Source organism: Lepidochelys olivacea (assembly GCF_965140295.1).
Source record: "Lepidochelys olivacea isolate rLepOli2 genome assembly, chromosome: 3".
Lineage (NCBI taxonomy): Eukaryota > Metazoa > Chordata > Testudines > Cheloniidae > Lepidochelys > Lepidochelys olivacea.
The window spans coordinates 147917963-147936167 of NC_140413.1; the positions used below are offsets into that span (position 1 = coordinate 147917963).

General features: G+C 43.2%; 1 protein-coding gene across 7 annotated transcripts in view; it reads left to right on the forward strand.

The window, feature by feature from the left end:
• The first annotated feature begins 10546 nt into the window (after positions 1 to 10546).
• Positions 10547 to 18205, forward strand: part of LTBP1 (latent transforming growth factor beta binding protein 1) — a 377380-nt gene continuing 369721 nt past the window's right edge. For 5 of the 7 annotated variants that reach the window (XM_084624994.1, XM_084624997.1, XM_084624996.1 and 2 more), the window contains exons 1-2: positions 10548 to 11393; positions 12540 to 12610. In XM_084624994.1, coding sequence (XP_084481120.1) covers positions 10963 to 11393; positions 12540 to 12610 — 502 coding nt within the window. In that variant the 5' untranslated portion in view covers positions 10548 to 10962. Of the gene's footprint in view, positions 11394 to 12539; positions 12611 to 18205 lie in introns of all 7 variants that reach the window. The other 2 variants (XM_084625002.1, XM_084625000.1) reach the window with 2 other exon arrangements.

Consider the following 18205-nt stretch of genomic DNA (forward strand, 5'->3'; position numbering starts at 1 on the left):
GTCTCTGTGTGTATATAATGTCTTCTGTAGTTTCCATGATATGCATCCGATGAAGTGAGCTGTAGCTCACGAAAGCTCATGCTCAAATAAATTGGTTAGTCTCTAAGGTGCCACAAGTACTCCTTTTCTTTTTGCGAAGACAGACTAACACGGCTGTTACTCTGAAATCTGTGATCTCAGTTCTCCTCAGTGAAATTGCTGGGGAGCACTGCTCCACAATGTCCAAGCGTTATAAAGAATCCTGTAGGTAGGGTTGTGGTGATGCCCTTTTGCACGGGAGACCAAAAGCATTTGAACTATTTTTAGACCTCCCTTGGGTGCCCCAGGATTTGACCCTTAGTTAGGAAATTGGCATGAGGATCATGTGATGAGGGCACTACTGCCTGGTAGTTTGTCCCCCTATTCCCACCCACCTATCTACTTCCTCTTTCTGGTTTTCTCAACCAGACTGAATGGAACCAGGGTTGCCAACCCTCCAGGTTTGGCCTGGAGTCTCCCGGAATCAGCATCGATCTCCTGGTGACTACTGAAACCAATCCAGGAGGTTGTAATAGGATATTTTAAGAAAATTAGATTGTCATGTTGGGGAAAAAAACCTCCCGGAATAGCTTCAATCAGAGTTGGCAACCCTAGCTGGAACAGCTGTGGTGCAGCTGCTCTTGGGTCCAAGTCACTCAATCCCCGTTGGCTGGGTTTGTTGCCTGCTCTACATTACCATGCTAACCTTTCTGGCTGCCACCACGCCCATGCAGGCTAAACCTCTTCCACGTGTGACAGATTTAAGTCACTTTTCCCTAACTATACTCCCTACTCCTGGTCCTATGCCCCCCAAGATGGTCTAACTGGCTGTCCCCCTAGTTCCCTCCCCTTATCTCAGACCTGCTTTAAGACTTCTGCAGACAAGGCCTGGTTCAGGCTGCTCCCAGAGTTGTTTTCCAGTCCTGTGTTCAGGCTTTGTTTGGGCCTGCTGTATTCCTTCAGGCAACAGCACGTGGTCCAGTCTGCAGCCTATATGAAGCAATCTCATCCCAGCCCCACCCTGTAGGGCTGTTTTTCAAGGGTATCTGAGCCAGTCAATTGGCCAAGCGCCTTACTTGTCTGCACCTAGGCTGGGCTCCCTCTGTGCTATGACATTCCAGATCTGTAAACATCCTGAAACCAAAAACAAGTAGATTGCAGACTTGCATATATTTAAACAACTCTGCATAGACCTGTAGAGAGATGGGGGGCAAGGGGGAGAGTGAGGAAGGAGATGGGGGAAGGAGACCTGGCATCTCATTCTCTTCCCCTCCCCATCCCACTTCCAAGCACGTTTATTTTTTTTCTCTGACCCTTCTTATTCAGAAGCCTGGAAGGGCAGCACATGGAGGAACTTTACATATGCATCCCTCAACTGCCAGGGCTGAGGGAACAGTGCTGGGACCTTCTTCAATCCTGATATTACAAGAGGACATCTGCTGCCCCTGGGAAGAGGTGGGCTCTGCTGTCCCATAAGCAGTTGTTTATCCTACTGGGGAAGATAATATTGAGAATGCTAACCTTCTGGGTATGTGTTTAAAAAAAAAAAAGTGAGTGGCAATGCCACAAAGACCCAAATCCTCTGCCCAGTACATTACCCAAATAGTCAGGTCATGAAGCTGCTGTAGAATTAGTGCCTTGGCTGCCTTTTAGATGGAAGTGCCAATATGCTCTTTTATATTTTCATACCCATTTCTATGTGTTTTTATACCTTTCCACCTATGCGGGTGGGGAAGAATACTGGGACCTGACTGCCTGGATTTGTACAGTTATATAGCCTTTAGCATTCACTCCAATGCAGATTAAAGCCAACGGGATGGCCCTATAATGATGTTTTTATTTCACAGAGATAACTTTTCCCTGAAACTTGAATATGTTTGAGAAGTGCACCATGTAACAGTGCAAATCAGGATCAAATCCTGAAGTTTATTTTTGTAAAGGTTAGTGTTCCTGGCATATGACATACTCATGCAGCTAGAGTTTTCAAATATTAGTTATAATATTTACTTTGCTTTTGTGAAGAATGTGTTAGTTAAAACATGTCTATTCCTAAGGTAAAGTGCAGTAATTAAATTAATTTTTTTCATTTTTGTGGTTCATTCCATCTAATTTCCCCCACAGAATGTTTATTTTTAGTGTGTATGGGATTGTACAGAGAAACAAGCAACAGTGAGGATAAATAATCTAAATAAAAAATTCAATGGATATTTTAATTGTTTTGTGGAGAAGAAATAATTCCTCTTGAAGGGGAAAAATAATTGCAGTGGCATACTATATAGTGGGTGGGTGTTTTTTTTTTTAAATCCCATACATTTCCAAATCAGTCATTTTGTGGGTGAGTGTACTGCAGAGCTCCTAATTTATCTGTTGGAGATACTTCTGCTAGTACTGGGGGTGGGTTTTGAGGGTACATAAATGCACAAGACTACTTTCAGCGTGACATTTATGTCAGCATGTTGAAAGGAGGCCAAATTCTACTAGTCTTAAGCAAATAGTTTTGTTGGGTATGGCAGTGATCACTAATGATGGACAGAAGCATTAGGTTTTGTCCAAGTGGCTGCAACTTTTATTATAACTTGCTAAACAAGATAATCCCTAAAGACAGCTTGTTCTGGTAGCTGTGAAAGGGGAAGAAAAGAGTCGCCCCAAGCTGTCACCAGCCTCTCCGCTTTCAGTGTTTAGATCTAGTGCAGCCTAGCTGTCTGTGTTCTGACCAGCCTGATTAAACCCTAGCTGTTGATGGATCCACTGTATTCCAAGATCTGCATTTATATGCAGGCTACCACATAGCCAAACCCCACCCCTCACCATGAAAGCTTGGCATCTCTGCAAATCCAATCAGGGATCTAATTCATGCTGCTGGAGTATACTAAGATGCCATTACTCTTGAGCATAGATGGAATATCCCTCAAGCAACCTTCCAACCAATTCTTGATCTAGGTCCATATGTCCCAATCATAAATATCAGCTGCTAGAGATGGTTATCTAGATGAAGGTGTCCAGGGTGCTGTTACAGAGTTTCCCTCATGCATCAGTGTTTGGTCATCAGCTCAACATGTTTCAATGCTAGGTGAATGTTGTCCTGTGCACAATCTATAGTCACCAGTCTGAGCTTACCTGTCTAAACCATAGCAGTTTGGACAAACTGAATTGGCAACTGGGCAGAGCTACCCTATTGCAGCCCAATTCCACTCCACTTGTGCAACTATCTTATTATCCACAACCAAACATTTGCCCCTTAGATGGAAGATGATTAACTTGGGGGAAGGATGGGAAGTATTGTTGCTAAAGCTCATAAATCAAAGGCAGTGTTGTTGTAACCATGTCAGTCCTAGCTGGCTATATCTTATGACAGTGTTGAACCCACAATAGTCTAGTCCCAAGAAAAACCCAATGGTAATCTGTCTGCGACCAGCTGTCTACTTGTGAGCTCAGTGAGCAATACTCTAGCCAACAGTACAGATCAAGAGAGGAGCCTGTTGCTCCTGGACTGCCGGGCCAATGTGCAAAACTGAAAAAAGCAAATAATGATGTGAGATTAGATGTAAATTAATGCCCATCTATAAGAAGAGGGTTGTGGTTGATGGGTGGGTTGGGAGTTACTGAAAGCCTCCTATAAGGCTAAGCTGGTTGGCTATGAGCATTCAGTGAAGGGATAACTAAACCCTGATGGACATAAGTCCAAGAGCAGATAGAGCACCCTGGCCCAATGGCTATATCTTGTTTTCCAGAAGGCCAGCCGAGGCAGTAGCTACCCCATCTTGGAATAAACAGCAGCAATAGGGCTGTGGGTCCTGATCTACAAAGGCTTCTGAAAAATGACAAAAACTAAAATTGCAAGAGGGTGGTAGAGTCAGCATGCAAAACCTTCACCTACAGTTCCAAGGGAGGCACGCAATCATGTCCCAAACCTGGACTTATGCTCATTGAGGCATACATGTGTACCTCTGTGTGTACCGTGCCTAACACACCGGAATCTCATTCTCCATAATAACTAATCATAATAATTACTTATTCAGAGAGAAACATCTCTTGGAGAGGAGGAACTGAAAAAGAAACCATAAAGTTGCAGCTGGCACCATAATGTACAAGGGGAAAGCTTGCTTACCCAAGGACTGCAAAGTATCCAGCATGAGTCTTGCAGCACTAAACGTGCATGGGTTGAGCTGTAAAAGCCCCTTAAAAAGGGAGGGCCACCATTGGCCAATAGGTACAGCAATACCATCAGGAGTCTGTGGTCACTTTCCCAAGCCTGGACTTTAACCCAGTACTGGCTTGACTAGCTGGTTCCCCTAGATATACTTATAATTACTTGCATGGATAGGTTGAGCAGGATCTGGCCTTTTGTGAAATATTATTTAATATTTATATTGTGGTCGTACCTAAAGGTGTTAACTGGAGTGGGCCCCTGTGGGGCTGGTTGCTGTACCAACAGAGTAAATGCCACTTTCTGCCCAGAACAACAAATAATTTTCAATAAAAAAGTGCAGTGCTGCTATGAAAAATTACTGTGTGAAAATTACATGGATACCAACACATTCTTACTTAGCAGAGATCTGCTTCTGGTAGTCAGAGTCATATTTGTTTATTTTAGTGACTACTTTTTTCTCCTGTTAGCAATATGGAGCGAGCAAAGGTAAGAGTAAGTGAGCTGGACTCGATTCCTTCCTGTTTATTATCAACAGGAATATCTACTAAGTTCCATGCAGTGTTGTTGTAGCCATGTTGGTCCCAGGACATTAAAGAGACAAGGTGACAACCAGAAGAGCTGTGTTAACTCGAAAGCTTGTCTCTCTCACCAACTGAAGTTGGTCCACTAATAGGTATTACCTAAGTTCCAGTCAGTTACACCTGTGCAAAGCCACTGAAGAGAGAGGGGTTGTGCCAGTGTAACTAAATGCAGAATTTGGCCTACTGGTGATGATGTACAAAAATAACCAAGTCTGATGGTTGGGTCTCAGGTTGAGTTTGCAGGGCTAGCAGTTAGAAAAACTGATTCCCAACAATTATCTTGGGGGGAAAAAAGTAGGATTAATGCCACTGAAACTAATGGAGTTTCACCAGTGTACAACTGTCCTGCACCTTCTCCAGTCATTTATACCTGTACAAAGTGGCTTTATAACACAGTATTGCCAACCTTAAAGGTTCAAAAATCATTAGTCACACCGTGAAAAATCATGAGATTTACAAAAATAGATTATATTGTGATTTTGGTCAATTTGTCTTTTGATTTATTATTTTTTTTAAACTCATCCGGCCCAATTCACACCCCCTCTGCCAAACTGTATCACTGAGAGAGAACACTACTGCTCCGATTTGATAGCTGTCACAGTTCTGGTTGAGCACCCACTACTGGACACTCACCAGGCAGGTGTGTTTGGCCCCACATACTGGATCCATGTGGCTCTAAGTTCCCCTGGGAATGGGCAGGCTCCAGCCACAGTCTCTGGCTTGGGACTTTTCCCAGGCCCAGACATTTTCCCTGGCCCAGACATGCTGCCTGGTATCACTTCCAGGGAATGGATCCCTATGGTCCAGCTGCCTTGGGGCCCCCAGGACCAGTGTTGACTCCCCAAGACAGCCCAGTCACGCAAACATACCCTCCCCAGAAATCCACCCTGATGGGTATTCTGGTTTATGGTAAACCCTTCAGAGACGTGATAGTTGAAGCAAGACAGACAGACTTTGCAGAAGGATTTCTAAACTAATCACTTCTTTACTCTTATACAAGTCATGAGAGCTGCAACTCTAGGCAAAATAATAAAGCACCTGTACACTATCCCTCCTTCAGAGTGTTACCACTCTTGAGTGCTCTTTGGGATTTGGTCAGTGTCTTATTAGGAGTTTCAGGTCCTTCCTTGTCCTCTCATCTCCAGCTCAGTCTTCCCTTCCTGAACATGGTTTCTTCTTGTTGACTCCATTCAGTTTGGGCTGGTCCAGCAGTCAAAAATTCCCTTTCTCTCAGAAAGCATATTCCGTTGTGTTCCCTGAAGCTCCCAGCATCTGCGTTTTTAAGATCCAGTTCTAACACCCTTGTTTCTTTGTTCCCTTTCTGGGGACTTTCCACCGCCCCAACCCTACCTCCTGCAGACAAGGTGGGGACCACTGTTTTTCCCTAGATGGCAGCCATATCACTGTTCTGCTAGGGCAAGGTTATTCAATTGTTGATGGTCTTTAATGACCGTCCCATCCGTTTCCCTTTAACAGAAGGGGAATGAATGCACTGAAAGACAACCATAAGGGTGTAAACATACAAACACAAAATCAAACTGGAATTCATAAATTCACCCAGACAAATTTCCCAAATAGTCACAGTAGCATTTTACATTCACTTTGTACGGATGTAAGTGGCTATACAAGTTGCATGGCAGTAGAAAATCAGGCTCTTAGATGTCAAGCTTCAAAATGTAATTCTATTTTGGGAAAATGTTTATCTGATTTGTCTTTCACTTGTGCTGTTACACACTGGTGTAACTTATTCCTGATTGACACTGGGGTTACAGGAAAATCAGGCCCATAGACCTTTTTGGAGAAATCAAAAGAGATTCTTAGCTGTTAGCTCCATAGAGTTTAAGGCTAGAAGGGACCATTAAGATCACTAGTCTGACTTCCTGCATATTAGTGGCCCATAAAACTTGACTCCAGAGATCTTGCATCAAGCCCAGTAAGTTGTGGTTGAACTAGAGCATATCTAGAGGTTGGTTACTCTTGAAATTAATGGTGTGGTATAAGTGGTTTACTGGTAGTTTTGTGATTTGAAATTTGAAACTTTTTTTTACTTTAAATTTTACTTTTATTTACTCACTGATGTAATTCTCACTTATTAAAAAGAAAAGGAGTACTTGTGGCACCTTAGAGACTAACCAATTTATTTGAGCATAAGCTTTCATGAGCTACAGCTCACTTCATTGGATTCATCTTTATGCATCCGATGAAGTGAGCTGTAGCTCATGAAAGCTTATGCTCAAATAAATTGGTTAGTCTCTAAGGTGCCACAAGTATTCCTTTTCTTTTGCGAATACAGACTAACATGGCTGCTACTCTGAAACCTCTCACTTATTAATTGTCAATTACTTTGATTAACAGCTTCACGGTATTTTCGTCGTCATTTTGTATTTCTCATTGCATGTTTACATGTTGGTTTAATAGTAAAATATAGCAGATTAAAACACCGGCCTCCCATGGGGCCATTTTTATAGTTACTTTTCAGAATATAATACTTTTCAGAACCACAATAGTTCTGGCAGCACTTTTATCAGTAGATTTGTTAGTCTCATTTCAGCACTACAATTGCCATCTAACAGATTCTGGGGGAAACTTCACTCCAAGCAATTCTAGTGTCCATTGTTCACAAAAGAAAGATATCTCTCCAGACTTAGTTTTCTCTTGCACATTTATCACACACATTATACACTTTAGCTTTGCTCTTTATACCTTACTGTACATTCAAAGTCTGTCATATCTTTTTTCAGCATTTGAATGGTTGAAATCTTGGTAGCACTATAAGTCTCTAAAGGTGAGATTCCTCTGAGGTCCATAAGACAGAACTTGACTTGTATTCTCTTCTTCCTGCTTATATAGAATGTCCTTAGACATCAATGGAATTTCCATTCATTTAGGCTCAAATATAGAACTCAGCACCCAACCTGAGAAGGCAGACAGGGCACCAACCAGTTGTGCATATGGGAGGGGAGGAATATTCCCTCCTAGACCACACAGTGGCTTTGGAGCCTCTTTCTGGAAGATACTCCAGGCCAATAGTGGGAGTAGCTGCTGCTACTGCTCTTCAGCCCTGCTCTTATGTTGTTCTTCATGATGTGGCAGATGCCATACTTGTATCCAGCCCCACATTCTCATGCAGCAGAAGCACACCTGCTCTACTGTCAAGGGAACCTCTAGAGCGGGGGTCCCCAACACGGTGCCCACAGGTGCCATGGTGCGCCCCGGGGTATTTCTGTGCACCCACAGGACACCCTGCCGCCGAAATGACGCCGAGAAGCGTTGCTGACAAGTGGCAGCAGCATTTCGGTGGCAGGGTGCCTGGTGCCCGCCACAGTCTTCTGGGAATAGCATATTGCTATTCTCACAAGAAAGGTTGGGGACCATTGCTCTAGAGCTACAGAGGAGAAGGCTAGATTTACTCCACAGAGAAAAGAGAATTTTGGATCCAAGATCTGCCATGTAGATTTGTGTCAATAAGTCTCCATCAGTTCCTTGCATTTCCCCTGAGAATTATTCATTTTTTAAAATTCACATTTCTATTTCTTTTATGAAGGACTTCCAGCTTTTTGGACTTACCTCCTTTGAAGTCATACAAAATAAGCTAATTTCCTCACCATTTGTTGATACAGTAGCTACTAAAATGCCACATTTGTCCTCTATTTAACATGATTTTAAAACTGTGTTTCTTAAAAGCAACTGGCTTCTCCTTTGGGATGACACAGGTGTTGCTCTCTGTATAAAAAGCTCAGCCACACACATAGATGTGATCTCATTCTGAAAAATTTCTGAATAGCAGGAGCCCTGTGTAGTGTAGCAATCCCGAGCATCCCATCAGTTTGCCTCTTTGTGCTCAGTCCCCACCCCATTTAAAGGTAGTCTTTTTTTAAAACCTTTTATAAAATATTTAACTTTTGTAGGTATGACACTAAAAATTATGCACCGTAACTTTGGATACAATAGACCAGCTTCTGCATTAAATAAGATGTACAGGTTCTATGAGATGGGGGAAAAAGGGATGGTCTTACAATTAATTTCTTAGTTATATTAAAAGTAGGAGCTACTTTCAGGCTGTATCCTCCCTGTTTAGTTTTTTTCTGCACCACCTAGGACTTCCAGGGCTATTTTGAATGTAGCCTTTACCTGCATGCCTCTTGTACTGGTAGCATTTTCCCTTCAAAGCATCACTGCTTAGTTCTAGGGGGGAGGGGTGCAGAAGACTTTGACATTGATGTGGTTCTGCTGTGGTGTGAATATAGCAACCCTTAACTCATCTATTTAAAACATCTATTTATATTTGAGGAGTTTTATATAGATGAGCTCTGGAGTAGAGGGAGCTGTTACACTCATTATACTGACTCTTCCATGTAGCCTTGTCAATTTAAATGGCTTCTGTTTCATATACAGAATTGAGTAGCTGTGTCAATAGTTCTTAAGCACAAAATCCAGTCAGCTTGGGCCAGGCTCAAACTCCTAAAAGTCCTGGAAACAAGAACCCAAGGAGGAAGACCTGGGTTGCAACCTGACCAGTTAATGTGAAAAAATGTATTCTGTTTTCTCAATACCTTGTTCCATTTCTCATCTATAAAGGTGCATTGTAGATGGCTCTCACATATTAGCTCCCAAATGTTTCAAAGGATGGAATCTTCAGGATATCATATTAACTTTGACTTCTTTTATTTGTCTGTGATACTGAAGAAAATTATTAATAAAATCCATGTTACAAAAATAAATAAATGGAACTGGGACAAGTTTATCCCTGGCATAACTCTATGTTGGTGGAGTTACATAAGGGAAGAATTTGGGCAATTTGGTTTATATATTATTTTCAAGCTGTGGTAGTTATTATTTTTATAGTCCCTTCGGTGTACATAATGCTTTATAGTAATAATAATAAAAAAAAGGCCCTGCTTTGAGGAATTTACAATCTAAGGTCCTGATCCTGCAAAGATTTAAGCATGTGTTTATCTTTATACATGTAAGTAATCTCAGTGACCTCAGTGAGATTGCTTACATGTGTAAAGTTAAACCTTTGCAGGACTTGGAGCCTTAGGCCCCAGTCCAGAAAACTGATCCATACAGATGAATACATAGAGCCTAGCTGGACAGTGTTTAGTCATATTCCCTAATTTAGCATCCTATGCCTACCTTCTTTTATAAAGATCAATTGGATCATTATAATTCAAATAACTCTTAATCAAATAATTAAAGTAGTAACTTACTAAATAGTATTCACTTTGTGAAAGGGTGACTTACTTTGTTAAAAATTATCACATGATAGCAGTCACTGCCAAAAAGGTACATTTGAGGTGTGATGGAGGCATTAAGAATACACATTTGAATTGTACATTATAAGCGGATGCATCTGCATCAGGTTATACCATCTTATATGTTCAAATTAATCTATACAGTTCCTACACCACTGTTTAGCTAGTGTGCGTGTACCTTATAGTTACAGGGGCATTCTCATATCAGAAAACAACTTTATTAACACAATATCAACCCACTCTTAAGTAGTAAAATCCCAGAAGTAAAAGATCCCTCAATGACTACATTGAGTTCTTTGTCCCTTTCTTATAAAAGTGGGGAGGCAGAAAGCCCCTAGCTGTGGTTTTCTAGACCTACACTAACTATATTTTAAAGTGTATTGTGGCTAACGTCTCAGCCCCATTTTATAGTTTTCCCAATTAGGATTTGCTGCCTGACGTCATGTCTGCCCGAGATTGGCTGTTCAGCTCTGACACTCAGGGCAGCTACATATTCTCTCCCTCTCTGAGTCGCAGAGAAACTTTAAAAAGAGTTTTTGAGCCTGATCTGGCTTAAAGACTATTTCTTACACACACAGAGACCACTGGCAGCTCCAGCAGCCTAAACATCTGCTCCTTATTGAGAACCCCCTTCCATTGCTGTTGTTCCTCCTCCCCTTTTACTGCTGCTTAGAGCTCAGGTCTTGTCCAGACCTTCATCTCCTCTAACAATGTTTTCCTGCTCTGTGGAACAACTTGTTTGCTGAAATTTCCTAACCTTTTTGGGGGCGGAGGGGGGAGAACTAAGTTCCTCTCCTAGGAAAAAGCAAAGGCGAGTGGAAGCGGCAGCACCCCGGGGGCGGTGCAGCTCGCTCGCAGGCAAAGTGAGTTGCACACACACACAAACTTTGGAGGCGAGGAAATCCTTGCATCGGGAGCTTTGTCGCGTTTGCTGGCTGCCGGGGCTCTTGCTGTGGAAATGGCTTGGATCAGGTGGGGCTTTTTGCTCTGTGCATGTGTATTTTTGTCACCGGCACTCGACGCCGCTGAAAAGAGCAGGCTGAGGAGAATCACATACGTACTGCGCCCCAGCCAGGCGGGCTCCCCCAGCAGCCGGCTGCAGAGCTCGGCTCCTCTCCGGGGCAAGCAGCAGCAGACTTTTAACGTCGCGCTGGATGCCCGGTACAGCACCAGCACCTTGGAGCGGACTCGCCGGATGAGCAAACCGGGAAGTCCCAGCATGCAGCTCCGCTTGGGCTCCAGCGTGCAGCTCCATCACAGAGCCGGTGGCCCCGCAGCCCTCTTCTCCAAGCCAACCAGGCTGGTTCAGCGCTCCAAGCTGCAGCAACGGGAGACCCGCAGCAACAGCAGCTCCAGCCCGCAGGGTCACCAGAGGCACCCGCTGCAGGGGTAAGGCGAGCTCACCCCCCCCACCCCCCACTAGCCACCTCTCCCTCTCCAAGCAGCGGAGCTTCGGAGGGTCCCTTAGTGGGCTGCGGAACTAATGAAGTTACCATGCAAATACATGCCTCAGACCTCCCACCAACAGAGCAGGAGGGGCGGGCAGTGGCTTTTGCAGTCACCCTGGGGGGCATCTGAAGTAAGAGTGAGACTGATCGGCGTGGGAGGAGGGGAGCGGGGGAACTTCACGTAGCTCAACATCAGAAACGAACAGCAAGTTCACAAAGGTGCGGGTGCATGCGGAGGGGGTTCATTGCCCCAAATACAGTATCCGCGGTCGGGATATCCCAGGGAGATTCTTCATTGTTATGGTTTGACTGACGGCTGGAAAGGGGGGAGACACCCGACGTCACTGTCCCCCCGTGCCATGAGTCCCCCCACTCATTTTCTCGGCTAGCCCTGCTGCAGCAGCTCTTTAAAACTGTGCCCCTCACTGCCTTCTCGCCCCTGCTGCATAGGCTGCAGGGCTTTGTTTGTCTTTTCCTCAGCACCTGAGCGTGGAGCTGGCAGCCAGAGCAGATTTTAGCCTTGACGGAACTTTTTTTTTTTTTTTGGGGGGGGGAGTCGGATCCAGGTTTTGGGGTCTAATCTTTGGGAAAGCCCCAAGCAGTGCAACCAGCTCCGAAATCGGTAATCTCTCTCACATGCCCCTGCAGCTGGGCGCGGGGTTGGCTTGTTAGGTCACGTGCAAGGAAAGAGCGTGTGTGGCCCCAGCTACATCCACAAATCCCATTCCCTTTGTGGGGGCAGGGGAGACCCCATTAGAGGAGGTATTGAAAACAGCGAGCTTCTGTTACGATTTAGAGCGATTGTATCTTTCAGATTAGGGGGTTTCTCCTGTGGGCTTTAAACTCCGTTTCCTGTCAACTCCTGAAATGCATTATAGGGAGCAGGGGTTTGTGGAGTGCTTGTCTTCAGGCTCCTTAGTTCTTCCCGCCTTTTCTCCCCCCTCGGTGTGGAACAGTATTTTCTGGAAGCAATAATGGTCCAGCTGTGAGCACTGTTGAATTACAGGGCACTGCTTTTAAAGCCCTGCACCTGGGCACGGGTACCTTGTCAAGTGCTGTGTTGGATTGTTTCCTTTCTTTACTACAGGGTGAATGTCTGTGGAGGACAGTGCTGTCATGGCTGGAGCAAAGCTCCTGGCTTCCAGAGGTGCACTAAACGTAAGTGTCTGTGTGGTAACTGGGGATGTCTGGCTAGCTGGGAGGGGATTTGATAGTCCAAGGTGTAGCCCCAGGCAATCATTAATCATCAGAAAATAACCTGGCAAAGTCAGAACCTACAAATTGGGGGGCTGAGGGTGTGTGGGGAAATCCCAGGCCTATGGATTATTTTTTATTAGGCGATGAGATACTAACAAGCTCACTGAACTGTTGTTTGGCTAGTAAATTTGCTTGTTTATCTCTCTGTTTCATTTGGATTTTAAATATTTACACACTTGTGAGAAGGTAGCAATGCTGTAATCTTAATGTTTGGATTTTCATTCCATTCTGAACCCCCTTTCCTGGCCCTCATAACTTTCTTAAAGAATGAGCATTTCTCAAGTTGATTCTCTGTACAGAGATGGAATTTTGGGGAAAACTTTGTAAAATGTCATTCAGATGTGTTTGAGTGATCAGAGTGTGAAGGAAACCCTTGCTGTTCATGTGTTGTGACATTTGTGAGTAGAGGGGACTTGGGACCTGAATGGGGTACAGAAGCTCCCAAACATGCAGACGTGGGGGGTAGTTACTCTGCAGCATACACCCTCCTGGCTCCAGAGACACATGTGAGAACCACATGGCCAAGCTCTGCAGAGGGGTGGAGCACACTGGGGGAAGGGTGGAGCTGGAAAATGGCCATGCTGTAAGGCATCCTCCCTTGCATATCTACAGGAATTAACTGCGTAAAATAATTCTGGGTGGGCCAGCATTATTATTCCTTGCGTAAGGAACCCTTGCTGAGTGGGGCAGGATTCAGGGGTGGCTGTAAACTTCTTCGCAGATGCACTGTTACCCTGGGTCTTGGGAAGAGTTGGAAGCTACTGCAGGGACTCAGGCTCTCCACATGGATGGCCTAGCTTCTGCTAGGTATCCAGAAAATGAAACAGACCCTGGAACATTGATCAGTTTAGCAATCAGCAGTTTTGTTTGTTTTTTGTTTTGGTTCCCTATGTGGGATTTTCCAACATAGTAGGCAATGTGGCTCTCAGTCCTCAGTGAGGTCATATATCTTTGACCTGTATGGAAAAATGTGTTAAGAACTAAAAAAAATATAATAGAATGGGTAGTTAAAGAGAACACACAGAGTACATGGTTTCCCCTTCCCAATTTCCTTTACATTGAATGCAGTCTTTCAGACTTGCATGTCCTCAAAAATGTGTGGATTGAAATAAATGTTGCTGTGTTTATTTCAACAATTTAAATGTTTAAATAAACATTCAAGTAATAGATTGAATGGCTGATTACTTATATATGTAAGGAAACAGAAATATTTTAATGTGATTAATTTCAGGGCTTGAAAATCATACCTGATACTAAGTCACTAACATGAGTAAAAATATCCGCATCATCAAGCTCCTGCAATTTAAGACATAAAACAGTTGTTCACTGTGTATTGTATTTAATCACAATGTATGACAGTCAAATATTTTCAGTACATTCAACAAATTAATTTACATCATCACATTTTTCATTTTTATACCTTCTTTCTCTTCCTGGCTTCATTCCACTTCTTTTCTCTTGTATTTCCATCAGTCACTAGTGTCTCTCTCCCTCTTTGAGCAGTTTCAGTGTCCTTTTCCTCTTTCCGTATCCCTTTATAGTTTTCTTTATTATAAATTTGTGTTCTCTCTTCTCTCCTATAATTTCTGCCTCTTTCACTTTTCCAGATTAGCCACTGATTCTTTCCTCTTTTCTCCTTTATTACTCTTTTCTAACTTCCAAGCTCCTTGCATCTGTCTTGATGCTGAATGGCTTACTCTATTCATTTTCCATTTTAATACATATGGCTTGAAAAATTTATCAGACACCTAACAGACAGAAAATTAACAGGGAGAACAGTCTTTCTCTCTAGTTCTCCCTCCTACTTTAGAGTCTCTGATTTTGGCTCCCCCTCACCAGTGATTATCTTCAGTGTTTGTCTCTGCTGCTACTCAGTTTCCCAAGATGTAGTACAGTGACATTGACCTGGGTCTTCTGAGATTGGCTTGGCCTACACTTAAAAATTAGGTTGACCTAGCTATGTCAGTCAGGGGTGTGAAAAAGCCCACACCTCTGACTGTTATAGCTGTGCTGACCTAACCCCCAGTGTAGATGCAGTTGTCAATGGAAGGCTGTATTTGGTAGGGGATACCTTCCCACATACAGAGCCCTCTGCAGGGGTGGCCGGGCCTGTAGTGCCTCCTGTTCTAGGGGGTGGCAGTCCCTCCAGGACACCCTGCTTCGAACAGCAGCTGCTGAGCTTCCCCCCACCCTCCCCCCCCCAGCTGCTTTAATGGCAGTACTTGGTAGCCCCTTTCCTGAAACAGTGGCAATAGGGGCACTGGAGCTGATTGCGTGCAGTCTTAGGAAGAAGAAAAGGAGTACTTGTGGCACCTTAGAGACTAACCAATTTATTTGAGCATGAGCTTTCGTGAGCTACAGCTCACTTCATCGGATGCATACTGTGGAAACTGCAGAAGACATTATATACACACAGAGGCCATGAAACAATACCTCCTCCCACCCCACTGTCCTGCTGGTAATAGCTTATCTAAAGTGATCATCAAGTTGGGCCATTTCCAGCACAAATCCAGGTTTTCTCACCCTCCGCCCCCCCCCCCCGGCCCCACAAACTCACTCTCCTGCTGGTAATAGCCCATCCAAAGTGACCACTCTCTTCACAATGTGTATGATAATCAAGGTGGGCCATTTCCAGCATAAATCCAGGTTCTCTCACTCCCTCACCCTCCTCCAAAAACCACACACACAAACTCACTCTCCTGCTGGTAATAGCTTATCCAAAGTGACCACTCTCCCTACAATGTGCATAATAATCAAGGTGGGCCATTTCCAGCACAAATCCAGGTTTTCTCACCCCTCCCCCCCCACCATACACACACAAACTCACTCTCTTGCTGGTAATAGCTTATCTAAAGTGATCATCAAGTTGGGCCATTTCTAGCACAAATCCAGGTGCCACAAGTACTCCTTTTCTTTTTGCGAATACAGACTAACACGGCTGTTACTCTGAAACCAGTCTTAGGAAGATATCACTTACACATCATGTACTAAGTGGGCAAGTGGATTTTTCAAGCTCTGGTTATAAACTACATAGTTTGGAGCTACACTGCTTGCTACGTTTACAAGTGTCACCACCTCTATTGAGCTTCTTGATCTTACAATCTGTTCCTGCTTCAGTGGGTGAGTTTATACATTCCTGTAAGTAACCAAACAGCTTTGCAGTTAATTGCCTGTGAGTAAATGTGCACCACATCCAACTTTAAGCATGGGATTGTCTCCTGGAATGCTCAATCTTTCTTTCAAAATAAATAATTTTCAAACTTAGCAAAACTCTGCTGCTCAGCAATCATATACTTATTGTGTAATAAGTATGGAGTTGTAAAGTTCTCTTTAAAAGAAAATGTGTTTAGAGCTATTTGACAATGGGAAAATAGCTTCAAACCAGCTGAGAAGATTTTTCTCAGACTCTCAAAAACATTCACCTTTAGATACAGACCACACATGGAAAATTTGAGCCCAAACAATAAATATTTTGGAAAGTTGTGAGCATGTGAAATGGACTTGGCTGCAGTGGTTATAACAAGTAAAAGTGCTATAATAAGGCACTGTCAAATTTTGAAATGTCACTCAGTTTTTATAATACATTTAATAACAGCACTTAGTATTTGTTGCATTTTCAAAGCATTATGCAAAAACACACTAATTTAATTAATTCTCCAACATTCCTTTGAGGCAGCTAAAAAAGCATTATCCCTTTTGTTAGCAGATAGGGAAATGAAGGCAGTGAGAGAGGTTAAATGTGGCCTTGGGCAAGTCACAACAACTGATTGGCAGAGCTGGAATTGGAAATTAGGAGTTCCTGGCTCCCAGCCCCATACCCATTCCATTGGGTCATATTGTTTTTCAACTGTGGTATTTGATAGTTAGTAGCAAACTCCTGTCTATTGGGTACAACTTCTCTTTATAGAATTACCCCTTTCTTTCATTTTGTTTATGATTACAAAGGGCTTTATTTTATTTTTTTTTGTACTTGGGAAATTCCAAAGATTACTCCCTGCTGTTTGCAGTACTTGGAATCTCCCAAACAGTGCATGAAAGCACTTTATAATTATAGCAGAAAGAGATAGGCAGAGGAGAATTTACAAATATATTATAAACAGTACACTAGTACAGAATGTTAATTTGAGCTGTTTCTTAGCATGCCCAGTGTAACCGTTGCATATCCTAATAAAAATACTGGTGCCTTGAGGAATTCTAGAGTCCATTAATGGACTGGGACTAATGAATGCTGGGGGGCAGGTGGGGACAGAGTTGTTGGGTTGTAATTGGTAAAAGGAAACACCAGCATGTTGTTGCAAAGATGAGGGGAAGGATACCTATCAGGTCAGGCGGATGAATAATCTGTCATTAAACTTTTCCATTTTACTATTAACTATACCTATGTTTTCCTTTCTCTCAGAACTAATTTACAAGTTGGTTCTTTTTAATCTGTTCTTTGGTTTTACTTTTAAACACTTGTCTTTCAGTTACTCAAATTAACTTGGATAATTTGTTTCTACCTTAGCTAACTTTTTCATTTGGATAAAAGTTCTGTTTTCATTTCAGATAGAAAGATGGTCCTTAATTGCAGTATTATTACTGTGTATTTATTTGCAGTAGTGCCCCATTATGTGCTTTCCTTTCACACACTTACTGATCCACGGACAGAGAGAAGAGAGTCTGATTCTTGTATTTACATTATGCTAGAGTGCCTTGTTGGCCTCCCTGCCATTTTTATCCGTCAATTCCATTGCTGTGGGGATGGGAGAGAGTTAGGAGTCCTCCCATCAGCAGAAACATTTCAGCTACGTCTGTCAGTTTGCCCTTTTTTTGGGGAGATAGACTGCCCACAACTAGGTGAGACTTTCTCCCCATTGTCTTTGTGCCCCAGTCTTGACTTTACCTGGCAGTAATAAACTCTAACTTATATTTTTCTATCTATACTTTGAGGGATCAAGCAGTTTGTTGTCCTTCTACTGCAAATCAGATACTATGTTGTGATGTGAACTGGCACTCATTACAGCAATGTGTGGGTGTTAAATAGCATATTCAAATCAAATTTCTTAGGCTCTTCAGAGCATTCAAACAGTTAAATAGGTGTCTATAGAGGACTCAAAGAAAAGCTGTCGAATCTTCTGGGTCCTTTCTTGAGTTGGTATGTATATGCAGTTGTGTTAAGGCTTAACCACACCCATTTTTCAAATGGTATTGGGAGGAGCCTATGGGTCCAGTGTTTTCTCTGTGGGACTTCCTGGTTATTTGCTTTAAACATTGTGTACTGTGCACTGCAAAACCCCCAAACATGAACATTTTGAACAGAATGTGCAATGATTGCTGTGACACTTTGGGGTTCAACCCAGTCCAATAAAGGGTGGTTTTTACCACTTGCCCTGCAACTTTGGGTCCATTCACTGCTGTGGGTCACACCCCTGACACCAACACCCTGGCTTCCGCTGCCCAGTTATTTTTTGCAGAGTGACCCCAATGCCCTCCCAGATGACTGCCTTCCTTCCCGTC